Below are 17,352 nucleotides of genomic sequence, written 5' to 3' on the forward strand. Positions count from 1 at the left end.
ACTATGGGTTACTTAAAACTCTGCTGGTTTGAACAGAGGTACTACTACTTCTAATGAAGTTTAAAACCATCCACTTAAAGCAGTGCTAAGACTGACACTGAGGAATACGAAGCGGGGGCAGGAGAATAATGGAGACTGTATTACAGCCATACAGCTTATTTATTGGTGGTAGAGAATGCAGGCTTTACCTGTCTTTCTTCCCCTGACCTCCACTGCATAAACATCACAGGAAAAGTGACCCCTTTCCTAAGCTAGACCCTGCACCAGCTTTAGCTTCTGACTGTGGGCTTTGGAGGACTTGGCGAATATGCTTTTCACAATGTGCAGTGGCACCGTTTTCCCACTTAAATAAACTTTATTATGACAGTCTGGCAGCCAGGGATTCTCTGCTGCTTCCCTGGTTGGTCCTTGCTTCTGCATACACACATATGCCATAATATAGCCAGTCATGAAAGCATCAAAGCCAGCTCGATGAATACCCCCCTCCCCTCGCTTTCCGCTTTCCTCTGCCTCTTGGTCGCTGGGGGCAGACGTGGACTTGGCCCTGGGAGCTTCTGGTGAGAGTACTGCAGGAGCTGCTGCTTCCTCTTGCGTGTGGGCAGAGTCTGTTTCCTGCTCTCCCATTGCAACTGTGCTGCTGTTAAGTTCTTTTTCTGTTGGGACATTTGACTCTGCTGTAGAGACTTCCTGGGTGGGGGCACAGCTCTGTTTCTCAGGCGGGCTACCATCCTGCTCTACGAACATATCTGCTACTGCCTCTACGTTCTGTTTCCGCTTCCTGCGGTGCCGCCGTTTTTTCCGTTTTTCTCCTTTTTCATCTTCATCAATGATGAGGTCGATGTTGTGAGATTGAGCACAATTCTGCCCTTGTGGGCACCAGCCATAGGCCTTTAAAAGCAAAGAAATAAAACATGAGCTTCAGCTTAAGGACCAACAACCCCAAAGGACTCCCATGCAAGACTCTTCCCCCCCCCTTACCGAGAAGGTCTCGCAAAGTAATACAGCTTCTGTGCCAGACTTGCTGCTGGCTGTGGCCAGGGAGCAGTAGCGATAATCAATGTGTGTCGACATGCTGGCAGGGTAGTTACAGAACTCAATAGATAAGTACTTGCCACTAGCATCCATCTGCTTACAGTTCTCTCGTTTGCTGAAACACAGAACAGAAATCCCTCTGCTAATGACACAGAACGTAAACACGGCTGTCTGCACCAGTACCTCAGTGAGGTCCGGGCAGCACAAGTAGAAAGCAAAGTGGAGCTGCATTCCAGCTTGTTCATGCCAACCCTGCTTTCACACACAGCAGGCTCATTTATCACCTCTGTATGTACGAGCAGCATTTGAGCATATCAAAAGTGAAGAAAACTGGTACTAAGTGTGCACAGCTAAAAGCAATAGGTTTTCTTGGAATCACCTTTCCGCTATAGGCTGCTGAAACTGGCCTGAAATTCCAACACAGCTGTGTTTCAGTTTGGGCTGAAACTGCACCCCCTGGAGCAGAACAAGGGGCTCCCATGCTGCTGCCCTAGACACTTTCTGTCTTCACAGTATTTACCTTGGTTGGCCAGCAGGTGGTGTTTGACCTCTGCATTATAGCTTCATTTCCCACAAGAGAAAAGTAACCTACAGAGTGGCACTGCTGAAACATGCTTAGTGCTAGTACTTTATACCCTGAGGGAAGAGGCCCTGTTCAATTCCTGCGAGTAGTTTTTTTTTTCCTGACCTCCCTTACTTCTTAGGTAGTAAAAAAGTGTTCAGCTAGCTTTAACACTAAATCCTTGTTATCTTACCTGTTCCTGATAAACCTAGTAGTTTGTTAGCGCTGTTGTCCTGGACTGACTAAGCATCCTGGTAGTTTGTGTGCTTGCTAGGAACGGTGGGACCCCCTTAGGCTTGTGGCCCCAGTGTCCCTAGAAACCACTGGGGAAATAACTTGCAGGTGGAGGGTATACCAGCATGTGCTAGAGCATTACGTGACAACCCCTCCCCAAGAGTCCCACCCTAGAAGCCCTGGTGGGGCAGGAGCCATTCCCACTCCTGCCCCTACTGTCAAAATAGCTACCACTGAAAGCAGAGACAGAAGAGCCCAGAGAGACTGAGGATTGCTCCTGTCCCAGTTAAGCCACTAGCCTACCAGGCCTTAGAGTAGGCCTTGGGGGGGGGGGCACTTGTTAGCCTCTACCTTGAGTCCAATCCTGCTGTCTGAGCCCAGTTCTTCATGACTATTTTTCTATGGATCTACTCAAACTTCTGGCCACTCACTCCCCGTACAGGGCACTTCTGTTAGACATCTTAATCCTTAATAACTCCACCATTTTGGATAGATGAGCACATGCATCTCACCTCCCTGCTCATGTCTTACCAAACGTACCTTTGGCTAAAGCAAGTAAGCCACTCCCAAAACAGCAGGCTGCCTCTCGCCTGCCAACCAGACATAGGTGCATTTGTGCCTGCAGAGCCAGGACTCATTACTGTTCTTTTGTAGCTTGACTGGCTCAGCTGCTAGTTTCAACTGTACCATTTCAGCCCACAACTGTAAATAATGACAGCAAATTACAGTTCAGCCCCAGTGCACGCAATGCTAGAAAGATACCCACATTCTTACCATTTCTTGTAAGCATACTCGAGGTATGAAGCCACAAAACGTGTCTCAAACTCTGAGGCATACTTAGTATCATAGATCCCAGCAGGGAACATTTCCGAGAGATCAGCCGTAAAGGTGCCCAAACTGTCAGGCAGGTGTGCATAGAAGCATTGGTAGAGGAAGGCCAGGTCAATCAGCCCATTGTGAAGAATCAGAGGCTTCTGAGCACGAAGAATCTCTAGGAAGAGGCTTCGTACAGTCTGCCCATGGCTCACATCACCCTGAGAAACCAAAAGAACATGGCATTAAGCTCTGAGACGCAAAAGCATGGGGCCCACTGCCCCCTTCAAGCAGCTCTAAATTACAGCATTTGTACACCAACCCTACTGTGCTAGTGTGGTCACAGTTCCAGGCCAACTACGAGACTATGCATAAGAAATCTGCATGAAGTGCAGAAACTCTCTCATTTCCACAGACAGCCTAGGAATCTGGCAAGTATAATGAACACCTTCCTGCTGGTGATTTGGGACCAAGGCACAGACTGAGCTGCTTCTGTTTAGACTTTTTTTCCCCCCCCTGGCAGAGCAGGCTACAACTGCATTTTAGTCACATACTCCTAGCTGCCCCGTAACCAGCGTGTTGTCAACACATTTGACAAAGTACCTCATGAAAGACTCCAGAGGAAATTGGAGAGTCATGGGATAGGAGGTAGTGTTCTATTGTGGATTAAAAACTGGTTAAAAGATAGAAAACAGAGAGTAGGGTTAAATGGTCAGTATTCTCAATGGAGAAGGGTAGTTAGTGGGGTTCCCCAGGGCTCTGTGCTGGGACCGCTGCTTTTTAACATATTTATAAATGACCTAGAGATGGGAATAACTAGTGAGGTAATTAAATTTGCTGATGACACAAAGTTATTGAAAGTCGTTAAATCACAGTGGGAAAGAGGAACCCAAATTATAGATACGTCATGCAAGGTTCCATGTTAGGAGTCACAGACCAAGAAAGGGATCCAGGTGTTGTCGTTGATACGTTCTGCTCAGTGTGCTGCTATGGCTAAGAAAGCAAATAGAATGTTAGGTATTATTAGGAAAGGATTGGAAAACAAAAATAAGGATGTTATAATGCCTTTGTATCACTCCATGGTGTGACTGCACCTCGAATATTGTGTTCAATTCTGGTTGCCGTATCTCAAACAGGATATAGTGGAATTAGAAAAGGTACAGAGAAGGGCGACAAAAATGATAAAGGGGATGGGACGACTTCCCCATGAGGAAAGGCTAAAGCAATTGGGCTCTTCAGCTTGGAGAAAAGATGGCTGAGGAGAGAGATGATAGAGGTCTATAAAATGAGTGGAGTGGAACGGATAGACATGAAGTGTCCGTTTACGCTTTCCAAAAATACTAGGACTAGAGGGCATTCAATGAAGCTACAAAGTAGTAAATTTAAAACTAATCAGAGAAAATGTTTCTTCACTCAATGTGTAATTACTTTGGAATCCGTTACCAGAGAATGTGGTAAAGGTGGTTAGCTTAGCAGAGTTTAAAAAAAGGTTTGGACGGCTTCCTAAAGGAAAAGGCCATGGACCATAAATTGAACTTGGGGGAAAATCCACTATTTCTAGGATAAGCAGCATAAAATGTTTTGTATTTTGGGGGGGATCTTGCCAGGTACTTGTGACCTGGATTGGCCACTGTTGGAAACAGGATGCTAGGCTTGATGGACCTTTGGTCTGTTCCAGTATGGCAATACTTATGGTACGTGTGCCTAGAAAGCCTTGGCAATGCATAGGGAGAGGCTGGTACAAGCACAGATTTACCTTATCATTGCCCTTGTGGTAGGGAATGCCCTGAGAGTACTGTCTGTTGAAGTCAAAGCCGTGCTGTACAAGGAATTGCACCGATTGTGGCTCGATTACATATTCATCCATGCACAGCAGGGTTAGGTTGTAGATCTGTGAGAGGTACGTGTGTTCAGCCTGCGAAGAACACAGGTTACTGCCATTAATGCAAGCAATCCCCAACCAACAGCCAAAAGAATGGTTTCTAGAATTGTGAATATTCAACTCATGTACAGCACATGTAAACCAATTTGTCCTGTGCGATTCATGCAGAAACATCTTAGCACTGCACTTGCTACTGCAAAATGTTTGGAACCAGTGAGCATGTGAAACAACAAGCTCACCGGCTCGAAATACTAACAGCATGCAAACGCATGCTAAACAGGGCCATTAATATTCCTCCCCAATGCTCACCAAGCAGTGCATCAAAGGGTCTAGCAGGGCACTGGGGAAGAACGGGAAAACCCTTCTTGCAGCCCCCCCCCCTGTGAATACAGAACCCTGGTGGTCCAATGGGACCCCAGCCAGACCTGGCCCAGCCTCCCCTCCACCCCTGAAAGCTAACTGGTGGTCTACTGGTTTCCCCCCCCCCCCCCCCCCCCCCGTACCTTAAACATGACTCCAGTCTCAAAACAGGAGGAGAGACTAGGACTCCCTTCCCGCCTCCTGCAGGTGCCACCTCAAAATGGCAGCGTCCCAGGATGCACTGGGAAAGGCGCTATCAAAAATCCGCAGAGGCAGAGAACACAAGGATCCCACGGAGATACACAAATGTTGGAGAAAGTGAGAGATGGACTGTGGTTTCCAGAGACAAATGAGAGAGTCTTGAAATGTGAACTTTGATAAAGATAATCATATAAATGAAGAACAAATCAGAGTATTTAAATATACTAATGCCAATTACCTGATTTTATTGGGAGTGTTCCATACTTAATCTAAAAGTTAACATTGCATATCATAAGGTTAGTAAGTTCTACATCACGTGTTATTTTGCACTTTTTTTTTTTATAATTATAGCTGTCAGCTATGGATTTTCCTCACACCTTTTCAGTAGTAGCTCAAAGTGAGTTACATGCAGGTACTCTGGATATTTCTCTGTCCCATATGCTTTATGTATTAGTCAACTTGTATGCAAATTTGTTTTATTTCTATACTAGTAAAAAAAGGCCCGTTTCTGACACAAATTAAATGGCCACTAGCAAGGTTTTGCTCGGAGTGTGTGTGAGAGAGTGACTGTGCAAGTGTGTGTGTGTGACAGAGTGAGACCGCTGGGTGTGAGTGCGTCTCCTCTGTCCCCCTGCCCCCTGCCCCCCAGGCACCCAGCGATTCTCCTCGCTCCCCTGGCCCCCCCTCCTGCCACCCAGAGATTCTCCTCGCTCCCCTGGCCCCCCCTCCTGCCACCCAGAGATTCTCCTTGTTCCCGTTTACCTCCGTCAAAGCGGCCACGTCTTTGAAAGCCCTGCCCGGCTGTAGCCTTCCCTTCGACTTCATTCCCTCTGAGTCCCGCCTGCTGACGTCATTTCCTCTTTCCGCGAGGGCAGGACTCATGACGTCAATTCAGGAGATGGATACAGCGTTAGAGGCACGAACCCTTCAAACTTTCACTGCCATGGAGTCAGCTTCAGAACATTGGAGGTGCTTTTTATTATATAGGATATTTGTTCTTCATTTATATGTTTATTATTTGAAATTTATCCACTTTGTTACATATTCTGTTCCTTTTGTCCCAAATGTTATATTATTTTAATACTAATAGAGAGAGACTCCCGAGACAGGCCTTGTGGCCAAAACACCCAATGAAGTTTACATGTCAAGACTCTCGTTTGTCCCTGGAAACTGTGGTCCATCTCCCACTTTCTCTGACATCTGGGCGAGGTACTGCCATTTTGAGGCAGTGCCTGCAGGAGGGAGCAAGCCCTAGTTCCTCCCACCTGTTTGGGACTGGTCATTTTTTTTATGTGGTTTGGTGGGGGGGGGGGATGCTAAACCACTATGGCTAGCTTTCAGGGGTGAGACCAGGCCTTGCAAGGGTCCCACTGGACCAACAACATTCTCTAGGTACAGGCCCATGTTTTGGGGGGGGGGGGGGGGCTTCAAGGTCCACCAGGCCTCTGGTTTACGTGTGTGGTTTTTTTTTTTCTTTTTTTAACAGCCTGGACCCGTCAAACCTCTTCTGTGGAAGGATCTTGCCTCAAGAGCATGCCCAAGCACAATCCTCCCGCAGAAATCCCCCTATGATCAATGCTAAGAATTCACATGAATTTGCATGTTCTTAGCTTTGATCATTAGGGAGTTAATTCCCTGTGCTGGGAACTGATCATCGGCACCTTTAGTGACTGATGTCTAACCCTCACTGGATAAGAATAAGAAATGCAGCTGGTTAATTACTGTGTAAGAAAGATGATTCAACAAACAAGACTAAACCAGGAGCTTTGACCACACAAGACCCTTCCTCAGATGCAAATCTAAGTCTGAAAGGAGGCAGCACTGTTGGAAAGTTATCACAGGCAGAGACAGCTGCAACTGAAGAGGTGCTGCCTCAGGCCCAAAGGTTTCAGCATAAGTCAATCTACTGAATTTGAATATACTTCAGTTCCCATGTTCTCTGTTCCTTTATGTTTTTAAAATCGTCTTTTATGTGTTGATCAACTACGCTAGAGCTTGAATGGACTAGTCAGGAGCAGTACTGCTTTTGGGATTAGCACTACCCCCTTACAAAAGTAAAAACCCAACCCAGAGAGGCTGATCCAGGCCGGCTTCTGCCTCATTTCATATGTCTAGAGCTTCTTCACAGTTGAGACTCACCTCCAGTGCATTTACGCCGCACGTATTTAAATGTCTCATCTCCATTCTCCTGCCTTGATCTTTTATTCAATTTTAATATACCGCTTTTTTTTAAGGACAAATGAAAGTGGTGTACAAAGTCTGAGTTCTTTACATACATCCCCATATACTTTATGGAGTGTGTGGACCATTTTAAGAGCTGCCTTCAGTCAATTTTCCCCCATGAATATGCATTAAGATCTAGTTGTATAGAATGGAGATGGTGCATGCAAATCGATCTCATGCATATGCATTGGGGGAAACAACTGGGTTGAGGACTGAGGTTGCCCATCCCTGCTCTAGACCAACTCCAGCCTGTTTCTCTGGTTTTGAAGGCATCTCCAGAGGCTGATGCACCAGCATTATCAGCGCCTTTTCCCTGCCTTGATACCAAGCACCTCTCTCGCTTTAGCTGTTGTCTTTCCTACCTTTTTGACCATCTTAAGTTCATATACAGAAAGGCAACTAAAATGATAGAGGGTGGATTGAGTCTCCTCTGAGCTTGAAAAGAGGTCTACAATCTTGAGCAAGGTGGAGCGAGTAGACAGGAAATAGTTAATAACCCTTTTAGCTAATTGAGGGAAGATGCCACGTTAGCTCCAGGTACAGTTAGGGGCCACAGGGACTCAGAGCTATTTTGTAGCTAGGGCTCCCGTGGTACTTAGTGTGTACTAAACTTTAGTACAAGTACCCTTAAGTTTGTCCCTGAGGCAATGGAGGGTCAAGATCACGCAGAGCAGCAGCAAGGTTTAACTGCTCTGCCCTAGGCGACAGTGAAGACATTTTTTCACTCAAGCTGTGGAACTTGTCGAGTTTAAAAAGGGGTTTAGACACATTCTTAGCTGACAAATCCACAAGCCAGTATCAGCCAGGTACATTTGGGAAAGCCTGTTAGTGCCATAATCTTGGGGTACCCCCGATCTAGGGTTACTATATGTCCGGATTTACCCGGACATGTCCTCTTTTTGAGAGCATGTCCAGGCAACCGGGTGGGTTTTGCCAATCTGCCCGTTTGTCTGGATTTCTGGACAAACAGGTAGGCTGGTGGGTGGGGCCGTCCGACGGGCCGCCCGCCAGGCTGCCCGTTTGTCCAGAAATCCAGACAAACGGGCAGATTGCTAGCCTCCCCTCCCCTTACTTACTAGTGCCCTGGTGGTCTAGTGACCTCTTCCGCCTTTGGGGCAGGAAAGAGCCCCCTCTTTCCTGCCCGGAGCGCTGCCCTGCATGCATCCTTCCTTCCTGTTGGTGGTCCTCGGCGCCAATTCAAAATGGCCACCGAGAGTTGAAGTCTCACAAGGTCATTTCAAGTGTCGGCGGCCATTTTGAATCAGCGCCGAGGACCACCAACAGGAAGGATGCATGCAGGCCAGCGCTCCAGGCAGGACAGAGGGGGCTCTTTCCTGCCCCGAAGAGGTCACTAGACCACCAAAACAGTAGTAAGGGGAGGGGGTGACAGGGGGCGGGGCATGTCCTTTTTGGGGGACAAAATATGGTAACCCTACCTCAATCAGCCACTGTTGGAGGACAATATCTATACACCTCGATGTGCCACAGTGGGTTTAAGTAAAGGTCCACCTTCTGATTTATCTTCTACTCTCAGTCCAAGTGAGGTATTACCTTAATATCCTTTTCATGAGATGTCTAGTATCCTACTGTCCTTAACAGAGGATTATCCAGTTCAGCTAACAGTGCTTCTGGCCCTCAGAATCACATCTTTGGAAAGGAACCAAGTGGTCTCAAACGCTCATTTAGTATCTTTTGTTAGATCAACACAAAGATTGTTATCAGCCTACAAGAATCCCAGTTTTCTCAAGGACCACTCTAGTGACTAGAACTCTGCTCTACCTTCGGATCACGGCTCTCATACCTTGTCTGGCATCTCCCTGAAGCAAGCAATACCCAAAGACAGGATGGAGCGGGTCCTAGCCGCATTGCAAATGGCTTTGTATCGCTCCTCAATGCATCTGGATCCCAAAGGAAAAAAATAAATAAATTCAGCACAGCAGCTTAAGACATGCAAATGCTCTCACGATCAAAGAGACTAGAGGAGGGGATTGTGTTTTCCTAGCCCAGCGTGAGAATAGCCACAGCTAACTGCTAGTCACCTGGCAAAAGTTCTCATCCTCATGTGTAGAGCAGAAGCTTAAAGGATGGATCCCAAAAGCACCAGTCTTCCTAGCCAGCATAGATTATTTCTACAGCACTGAAACTGGACCCGAAGAATCCAGGCCAGGAAGACGTAATTCAAACTATTCAGGGACCACAATCACCACCTACTCCAATTAAAAGTACTAGATTAGCTGGTGTGTATGACCCCCCCCCCCCCCCCCCCCAATAAACTGTAACTCAAGCTCTGAAGTTGGTAGCAGATTTTCTGCTCTCACTTAACCTCATTTCCAATCACATGCAAGTACTAGAACCTCACGTGCACCAAGTTAAATACCCAGCCCACTGCTACTGTCACAAAGAAGGGACTCTTCATTTAAAGTCCCAGGGCCTCTCATGCGATTTACTAAGTAAGCCAACCAGTTCTTTCACTCCCATGTTTAAAAGTTAGTTTAAGTCCGTATCTGAAGATCTAGTTTGAATAAAACTGCCAGGGCAGTTTTCAGATTTTCCGCTTTGCATTTCTGCTTCTCCCTCTGCATCAGTGGGACTGATGTTGCCAGTGCTAAAGAGTGAAAATGGTGTGAGAGGTCCAGAAGTCTTACCAGAAGTGAAAGGAAGGTATCATGATTGCCTAAATCTTAGTAGCCGACCAGGAAATTAAAAATGCTTTGAAAGGAAACCCGAGGAAGTTGTCCTTTTTTTGGATCTGCCTCTAGGAGGTGCTGCTGTTCTAATCCATAGAGGAGGAGCAGCAGCAGCCCCTCCCAATCCACTGAGCACCTCATTCACCCACAGCTAAACACGATTACTCACTGGTTTAGTAAACTCTTCCGGGCTCCCAAGCCACTCAGTTCCTGCAAACATAAAGAGGTCAGATGTTACTTTCCTATTATCAGTCTCCAATCCCACTGAGGGTTTGATAAAGAAAGATGTGCTAAATCCTACTGAAATAAACTTTGTTTCTCATGCTAATCTTAGTCCTGCAGCTGGAAGAAAGATTAGGGTAGGGTAGTGTAGGGGGCATACGAAATACAGGCAAGCCGCTGCAGAAAATATTGCTCTCAATGTAAAAAAACACAAGCTAAGATATAGCACTTTTTTTTTTTTATAAACTTCTTGTAGCACTGAATCTTTGCCCCCCCCCCCCCCCCCCCCCAACAACTGTTCCTGGTGGATTAAGTAGACTCCCTAACCTCTCCATGCCCACAGCGCCATCATACAAAACGCCAGCAGCTGACCCCTAGCAGTACACTAGGGCCACCAAGGCATTATGGGATGAGAGTTGGAGAGTACAGCCCTTTTCTGATACATGTTAGCTCCCTTCTGCTCAGTGCATGAACCAATCCCTGCTCACAGTGACAAAAAAGGGAAACAGTTGTTCCCAACACAGCAACTGACAGGATATTACCGCAGTGGGCTGCGCAGTTAGTTATTCTTAGAGCACTTGTATCCCACATTTTCCCATGTCTTTTCAGGCTCAATGTGGCTTACAATACATCATGGATTGTGGAAATATAATAGAAAAATAGGTATTTAATGTTAAAGAAAATGTTTGGTAACATGATAATGATAAGACATGATAGTAGTCCGACAAGCAGATATTATAAGACATTTCTAACTACGTTTGGAGGATTTATGTATATTCACATTGGTTGATCTCTGTGGTAAGCCTTGCTGAAGAGATGGGTCTTCGAAGTTCGCAGGTCATTTTTAAGTTGACAATTACACACGTACTGTAGGTGCATCCTAGCACCTAATTCTAGCAGGTAGTTATGGAATTACGGTGGGGGGGGGGGGGGGTGGCAAGTTCTCCAAATGGCTTAGTTTTGCAAGCAGTACTTTGCCCCCTTTTTGTTTGTTTTTTTTAAGCGGAGCACTGAACGTGTAACGGGTACTTATGAACCATACAATATAGGACCTGAATCCACCAGCACTCACTGTTACATGTTTACAGGTTTGCTGACCCCTGAGGCAGGCTGACACACTGAAACACAACCATGTCGGGTCTTAGATTTGCAGAATCTGTGATTTCATTAAAGGTCCTAAAAAGTTGTTGTTGTTTTTTTAATCATTTTTAGAAAATTTTTATTAAATTTTAATGACAGGGGTAGGAAATACAAATTACAAGAAATAATCAGGTAATGACACCAAAGCACATCAGTGGACAGATAACCTGCGCTCTCAGGACAAATCACTCCTATCTGTACCCTTCAACACCGCTAATTCCAGACTCCACCCCTTCTGCCTCGCATCACCTTATGCCTGGAACAGACTCCCTGAGCCCATACGCCATGCGCCCTCCCTGCCCATCTTCAAGTCCTTACTCAAGGCCCATCTCTTCTCCCTTGCTTTTGGCGCCTAACCACCTTCCCCATTCATGATACCTACACTGACTACATAGCTTGTTACCGTGTTTCCCCGAAAATAGGACATCCTCCGAAAGTAAGACCTAGCAGGGGAGGCCTTATTTTTCGGGGAAACATCGGGGTCACCCCCCCACCCAAGATTGCCGGCTCCCCCCGCCCTCAGTCGCTCCCGGAACTAACCTCTTAACCGCTTCCTTTCACCTTCGCACTCGCCGCAAGCAGCAGGGCAGGCCACTCCTTCCTTCCGTGTCCCGCCCTCGCCTGACGTCGTTACGTCAGGCGAGGGCGGGACACGGAAAGAAGGAGTGGCCTGCCCTGCTGCCTGCGGCGAGTGCGAAGGTGAATGGTGAAAGGAAGCATTTAAGAGGTTAGTTACTTCCGGGAGCGACTGAGGGCAGGGGGAGCCGGCGATCTCAGGGGGGGGGGGGGGGGGTGACCCCGATGTTTCCCTGAAAAATAAGGCCTCCCCTGAAAATAAGACCTAGCAGGTCTTGGGGAGTAAAATTTAATATAAGACAGTGTCTTATTTTCGGGGAAACGCGGTACCTTTAGATTGTAAGCTCTCTTGAGCAGGGACTGTCCTTCCCCATGTTTAAACTTGTACAGCGCTGCGTAACCCTGGCAGCGCTATAGAAATGCTAAGTAGTAGTAGTAGTCTTTGGGGTTCTACATGGAATGTTGCTACTCTTTGAGATTCTGCATGGAATCTTGTCACTCTTTAGGATTCCAGAATCTTGCTATTCTTTGGGGTTCTACATGGAACGTTGCTATTCTTTAGGATTCCAGAATCTTGCCCATTTTCAAGTCCTTACTCAAAGCCCATCTCTTCTCCCTTGCTTTTGGCGCCTAACCACCTTCCCCATTCATGATACCTACTCTGACTACACACATTGTTACCTTTAGATTGTAAGCTCTCTTGAGCAGGGACTGTCCTTCCCCATGTTTAAACTTGTACAGCGCTGCGTAACCCTGGCAGCGCTGGAAGCAATTTGTGAATGCATTGAAAGCAAAACCTACTATGAAGAGCTGTTAATGTCAGTAGCCAACGCAGAGACGTCAGTTACTCACCGTGTCCAGAGCGATGAAGCTGGAGCACTTGATGGCCAGCAACAGGGAGGGCCAGAGCTCCCGGAAATTGTCACTTTGCACGTCAATGACCGGAACCCTGAAGCAGCTCATGGTCAGGGCAAAAGAGAGACAAGGACGAAGCCAACTCCTCCTCCCCTCCCCTCCCCTCCCTCTTCTTCAAAGGCCGCTGCAAAATCCTCCGGACTCCGCTCACTCTCAGACAGATGCAGCGCGGCGGGAACTCAACCGGAAATGACTTCACATCCCCTACAACACCAGCAGCAGCCAGCCAATCAACTCCTTCGGCGACCTGGCATCACGACGCACGCCCAAGGCGGGATGACGTCACAACGCTGAAGCCAATTTCATTCGTAGCTGTTTCCCATATACCCCGCCCGCGGAGTCGTCATCTAGTACACTCAAAACAAAACGAAAACCTTTGAGCTGCTTCAAGGAGGTTTAATAGACAGGAGTGGAAGTGAGTCTATCTAGTCCACTGTAAGCGAGGAAGCCAATTTGGTAAATCTCTGTTTCTACTACCCCTGAGCAGCCGTCATCCAGTACACTCAAAACAAAGCAAGCAAACCTACGAGCTGCTGCATGGTGGTTTAATAGACAGGAGTGGAAGTGAGCCTAATCTCTGTTTCCACTCCCCCGCGTAGCCGTCATATCTAGTACACTCAAAACAAAACAAGCAAACCTATGAACTGCTGCAAGGAGGTTTAATAGACAGGAGTGGAAGTGAGCCTAATCTCTGTTTCCACTCCCCCGCGTAGCCGTCATATCTAGTACACTCAAAACAAAACAAGCAAACCTATGAACTGCTGCAAGGAGGTTTAATAGACAGGAGTGGAAGTGAGCCTAATCTCTGTTTCCACTCCCCCGCGTAGCCGTCATATCTAGTACACTCAAAACAAAACAAGCAAACCTATGAACTGCTGCAAGGAGGTTTAATAGACAGGAGTGGAAGTGAGCCTAATCTCTGTTTCCACTCCCCCGCGTAGCCGTCATATCTAGTACACTCAAAACAAAGCAAGCAAACCTATGAGCTGCTGCAAGGAGGTTTAATAGACAGGAGTGGAAGTGAGTCTATCTAGTCCACTGTAAGCAAGGAAGCCAATTTGGTTAGTCTCTATTTCCACTCCCCCACGCAGCTGTCATCCAGTACACTCAAAACAAAGCAAGCAAACCTACGAGCTGCTGCAAGGAGGTTTAATAGACAGGAGTGGAAGTGAGCCTAATCTCTGTTTCCACTCCCCCAAGTAGCCGTCATATCTAGTACACTCAAAACAAAGCAAGCAAACCTATGAACTGCTGCAAGGAGGTTTAATACACAGGAGTGGAAGTGAGCCTAATCTCTGTTTCCACTGCCCCGCGTAGCCGTCATATCTAGTACACTCAAAACAAAGCAAGCAAACCTATGAACTGCTGCAAGGAGGTTTAATAGACAGGAGTGGAAGTGAGCCTAATCTCTGTTTCCACTCCCCCACGTAGCCGTCATATCTAGTACACTCAAAACAAAGCAAGCAAACCTATGAACTGCTGCAAGGAGGTTTAATAGACAGGAGTGGAAGTGAGCCTAATCTCTGTTTCCACTCCCCCGCGTGGCCGTCATATCTAGTACACTCAAAACAAAGCAAGCAAACCTATGAGCTGCTGCAAGGAGGTTTAATAGACAGGAGTGGAAGTGAGCCTAATCTCTGTTTCCACTCCCCCGCTTAGCTGTCATATCTAGTACACTCAAAACAAAGCAAGCAAACCTATGAGCTGCTGCAAGGAGGTTTAATAGACAGGAGTGAAAGTGAGCCTGTCTAGTCCACTGTGAGAAAGGAGGCCAATTAGGACAATCTAAGTTTCCCCTGCCCAGCGCAGCCGTCATCCCCATTCACTCAAAACAAAGCAAGCAAACCTATGAACTGCTGCAAGGAGGTCTAATAGACAGGAGTGGAAGTGAGCCTTATCTCTGTTTCCACTCCCCCGCTTAGCTGTCATATCTAGTACACTCAAAACAAAGCAAGCAAACCTATGAGCTGCTGCAAGGAGGTTTAATAGACAGGAGTGGAAGTGAGCCTAATCTCTGTTTCCACTCCCCCGCGTGGCCGTCATATCTAGTACACTCAAAACAAAGCAAGCAAACCTATGAGCTGCTGCAAGGAGGTTTAATAGACAGGAGTGGAAGTGAGCCTAATCTCTGTTTCCACTCCCCCGCTTAGCTGTCATATCTAGTACACTCAAAACAAAGCAAGCAAACCTATGAGCTGCTGCAAGGAGGTTTAATAGACAGGAGTGAAAGTGAGCCTGTCTAGTCCACTGTGAGAAAGGAGGCCAATTAGGACAATCTAAGTTTCCCCTGCCCAGCGCAGCCGTCATCCCCATTCACTCAAAACAAAGCAAGCAAACCTATGAACTGCTGCAAGGAGGTCTAATAGACAGGAGTGGAAGTGAGCCTTATCTCTGTTTCCACTCCCCCGCTTAGCTGTCATATCTAGTACACTCAAAACAAAGCAAGCAAACCTATGAGCTGCTGCAAGGAGGTTTAATAGACAGGAGTGGAAGTGAGCCTAATCTCTGTTTCCACTCCCCCGCTTAGCTGTCATCTCTAGTACACTCAAAACAAAGCAAGCAAACAAACCTATGAACTGCTGCAAGGAGGTTTAATAGACAGGAGTGGAAGTGAGCCTAATCTCTGTTTCCACTCCCCCGCGTAGCCGTCATATCTAGTACACTCAAAACAAAGCAAGCAAACCTATGAATTGCTGCAAGGAGGTTTAATAGACAGGAGTGGAAGTGAGCCTAATCTCTGTTTCCACTCCCCCGCATAGCCGTCATATCTAGTACACTCAAAACAAAGCAAGCAAACCTATGAGCTGCGGCAAGGAGGTTTAATAGACAGGAGTGGAAGTGAGCCTAATCTCTGTTTCCACTCCCCCGCTTAGCTGTCATCTCTAGTACACTCAAAACAAAGCAAGCAAACCTATGAACTGCTGCAAGGAGGTTTAATAGACAGGAGTGGAAGTGAGCCTAATCTCTGTTTCCACTCCCCCGCGTAGCCGTCATATCTAGTACACTCAAAACAAAGCAAGCAAACCTATGAACTGCTGCAAGGAGGTTTAATAGACAGGACTGGAAGTGAGCCTAATCTCTGTTTCCACTCCCCCGCGTAGCCGTCATATCTAGTACACTCAAAACAAAGCAAGCAAACCTATGAACTGCTGCAAGGAGGTTTAATAGACAGGAGTGGAAGTGAGCCTAATCTCTGTTTCCACTCCCCCGCGTAGCCGTCATATCTAGTACACTCAAAACAAAGCGAGCAAACCTTTGAGCTGCTTCAAGGAGGTTTAATAGACAGGAGTGGAAGTGAGTCTATCTAGTCCACTGTAAGCGAGGAAGCCAATTTGGTAAATCTCTGTTTCTACTACCCCTGAGCAGCCGTCATCCAGTACACTCAAAACAAAGCAAGCAAACCTACGAGCTGCTGCATGGTGGTTTAATAGACAGGAGTGGAAGTGAGTCTATCTAGTCCACTGTAAGCAAGGAAGCCAATTTGGTTAGTCTCTATTTCCACTCCCCCACGCAGCTGTCATCCAGTACACTCAAAACAAAGCAAGCAAACCTACGAGCTGCTGCAAGGAGGTTTAATAGACAGGAGTGGAAGTGAGCCTAATCTTTGTTTCCACTCCCCCGCGTAGCCGTCATATCTAGTACACTCAAAACAAAGCAAGCAAACCTATGAGCTGCGGCAAGGAGGTTTAATAGACAGGAGTGGAAGTGAGCCTAATCTCTGTTTCCACTCCCCCGCGTAGCCGTCATATCTAGTACACTCAAAACAAAGCAAGCAAACCTATGAACTGCTGCAAGGAGGTTTAATAGACAGGACTGGAAGTGAGCCTAATCTCTGTTTCCACTCCCCCGCGTAGCCGTCATATCTAGTACACTCAAAACAAAGCAAGCAAACCTATGAACTGCTGCAAGGAGGTTTAATAGACAGGAGTGGAAGTGAGCCTAATCTCTGTTTCCACTGTCCCGTGTAGCCGTCATATCTAGTACACTCAAAACAAAGCAAACAAACCTTTGAGCTGCTGCAAGGAAGTTTAATAGACAGGAGTGGAAGTGAGCCTAATCTCTGTTTCCACTCCCCCGCGTAGCCGTCATATCTAGTACACTCAAAACAAAGTAAGCAAACCTATGAACTGCTGCAAGGAGGTTTAATAGACAGGAGTGGAAGTGAGCCTAATCTCTGTTTCCACTCCCCCGCGTAGCCGTCATATCTAGTACACTCAAAACAAAGCAAGCAAACCTATGAACTGCTGCAAGGAGGTTTAATAGACAGGAGTGGAAGTGAGCCTAATCTCTGTTTCCACTCCCCCGCGTAGCCGTCATATCTAGTACACTCAAAACAAAGCAAGCAAACCTATGAACTGCTGCAAGGAGGTTTAATAGACAGGAGTGGAAGTGAGCCTAATCTCTGTTTCCACTCCCCCGCGTAGCCGTCATATCTAGTACACTCAAAACAAAGCAAGCAAACCTATGAGCTGCTGCAAGGAGGTTTAATAGACAGGAGTGGAAGT

At 46.9% G+C, this 17,352-nt stretch overlaps 1 protein-coding gene across 1 annotated transcript; it reads right to left on the bottom strand.

Annotated features, from left to right (window-relative positions):
- Positions 1-140: 140 nt before the first annotated feature.
- TOE1 (target of EGR1, exonuclease) lies at positions 141-13,020 on the bottom strand. Its single transcript, XM_030207188.1, has 7 exons — positions 12,785-13,020; positions 10,164-10,204; positions 9,109-9,205; positions 4,398-4,556; positions 2,603-2,862; positions 979-1,147; positions 141-888 (listed from the first exon to the last, which is right to left on the bottom strand). Exons 1-7 carry the CDS (start codon positions 12,893-12,895, stop codon positions 247-249), a joined length of 1,479 nt encoding a protein of 492 aa, XP_030063048.1. The 5' UTR covers positions 12,896-13,020; the 3' UTR covers positions 141-246.
- Between the last annotated feature and the right edge of the window lie 4,332 nt (positions 13,021-17,352).

This window comes from Microcaecilia unicolor, chromosome 6 (assembly GCF_901765095.1).
Source record: "Microcaecilia unicolor chromosome 6, aMicUni1.1, whole genome shotgun sequence".
In the NCBI taxonomy this organism is placed as follows: Eukaryota; Metazoa; Chordata; class Amphibia; order Gymnophiona; family Siphonopidae; genus Microcaecilia; species Microcaecilia unicolor.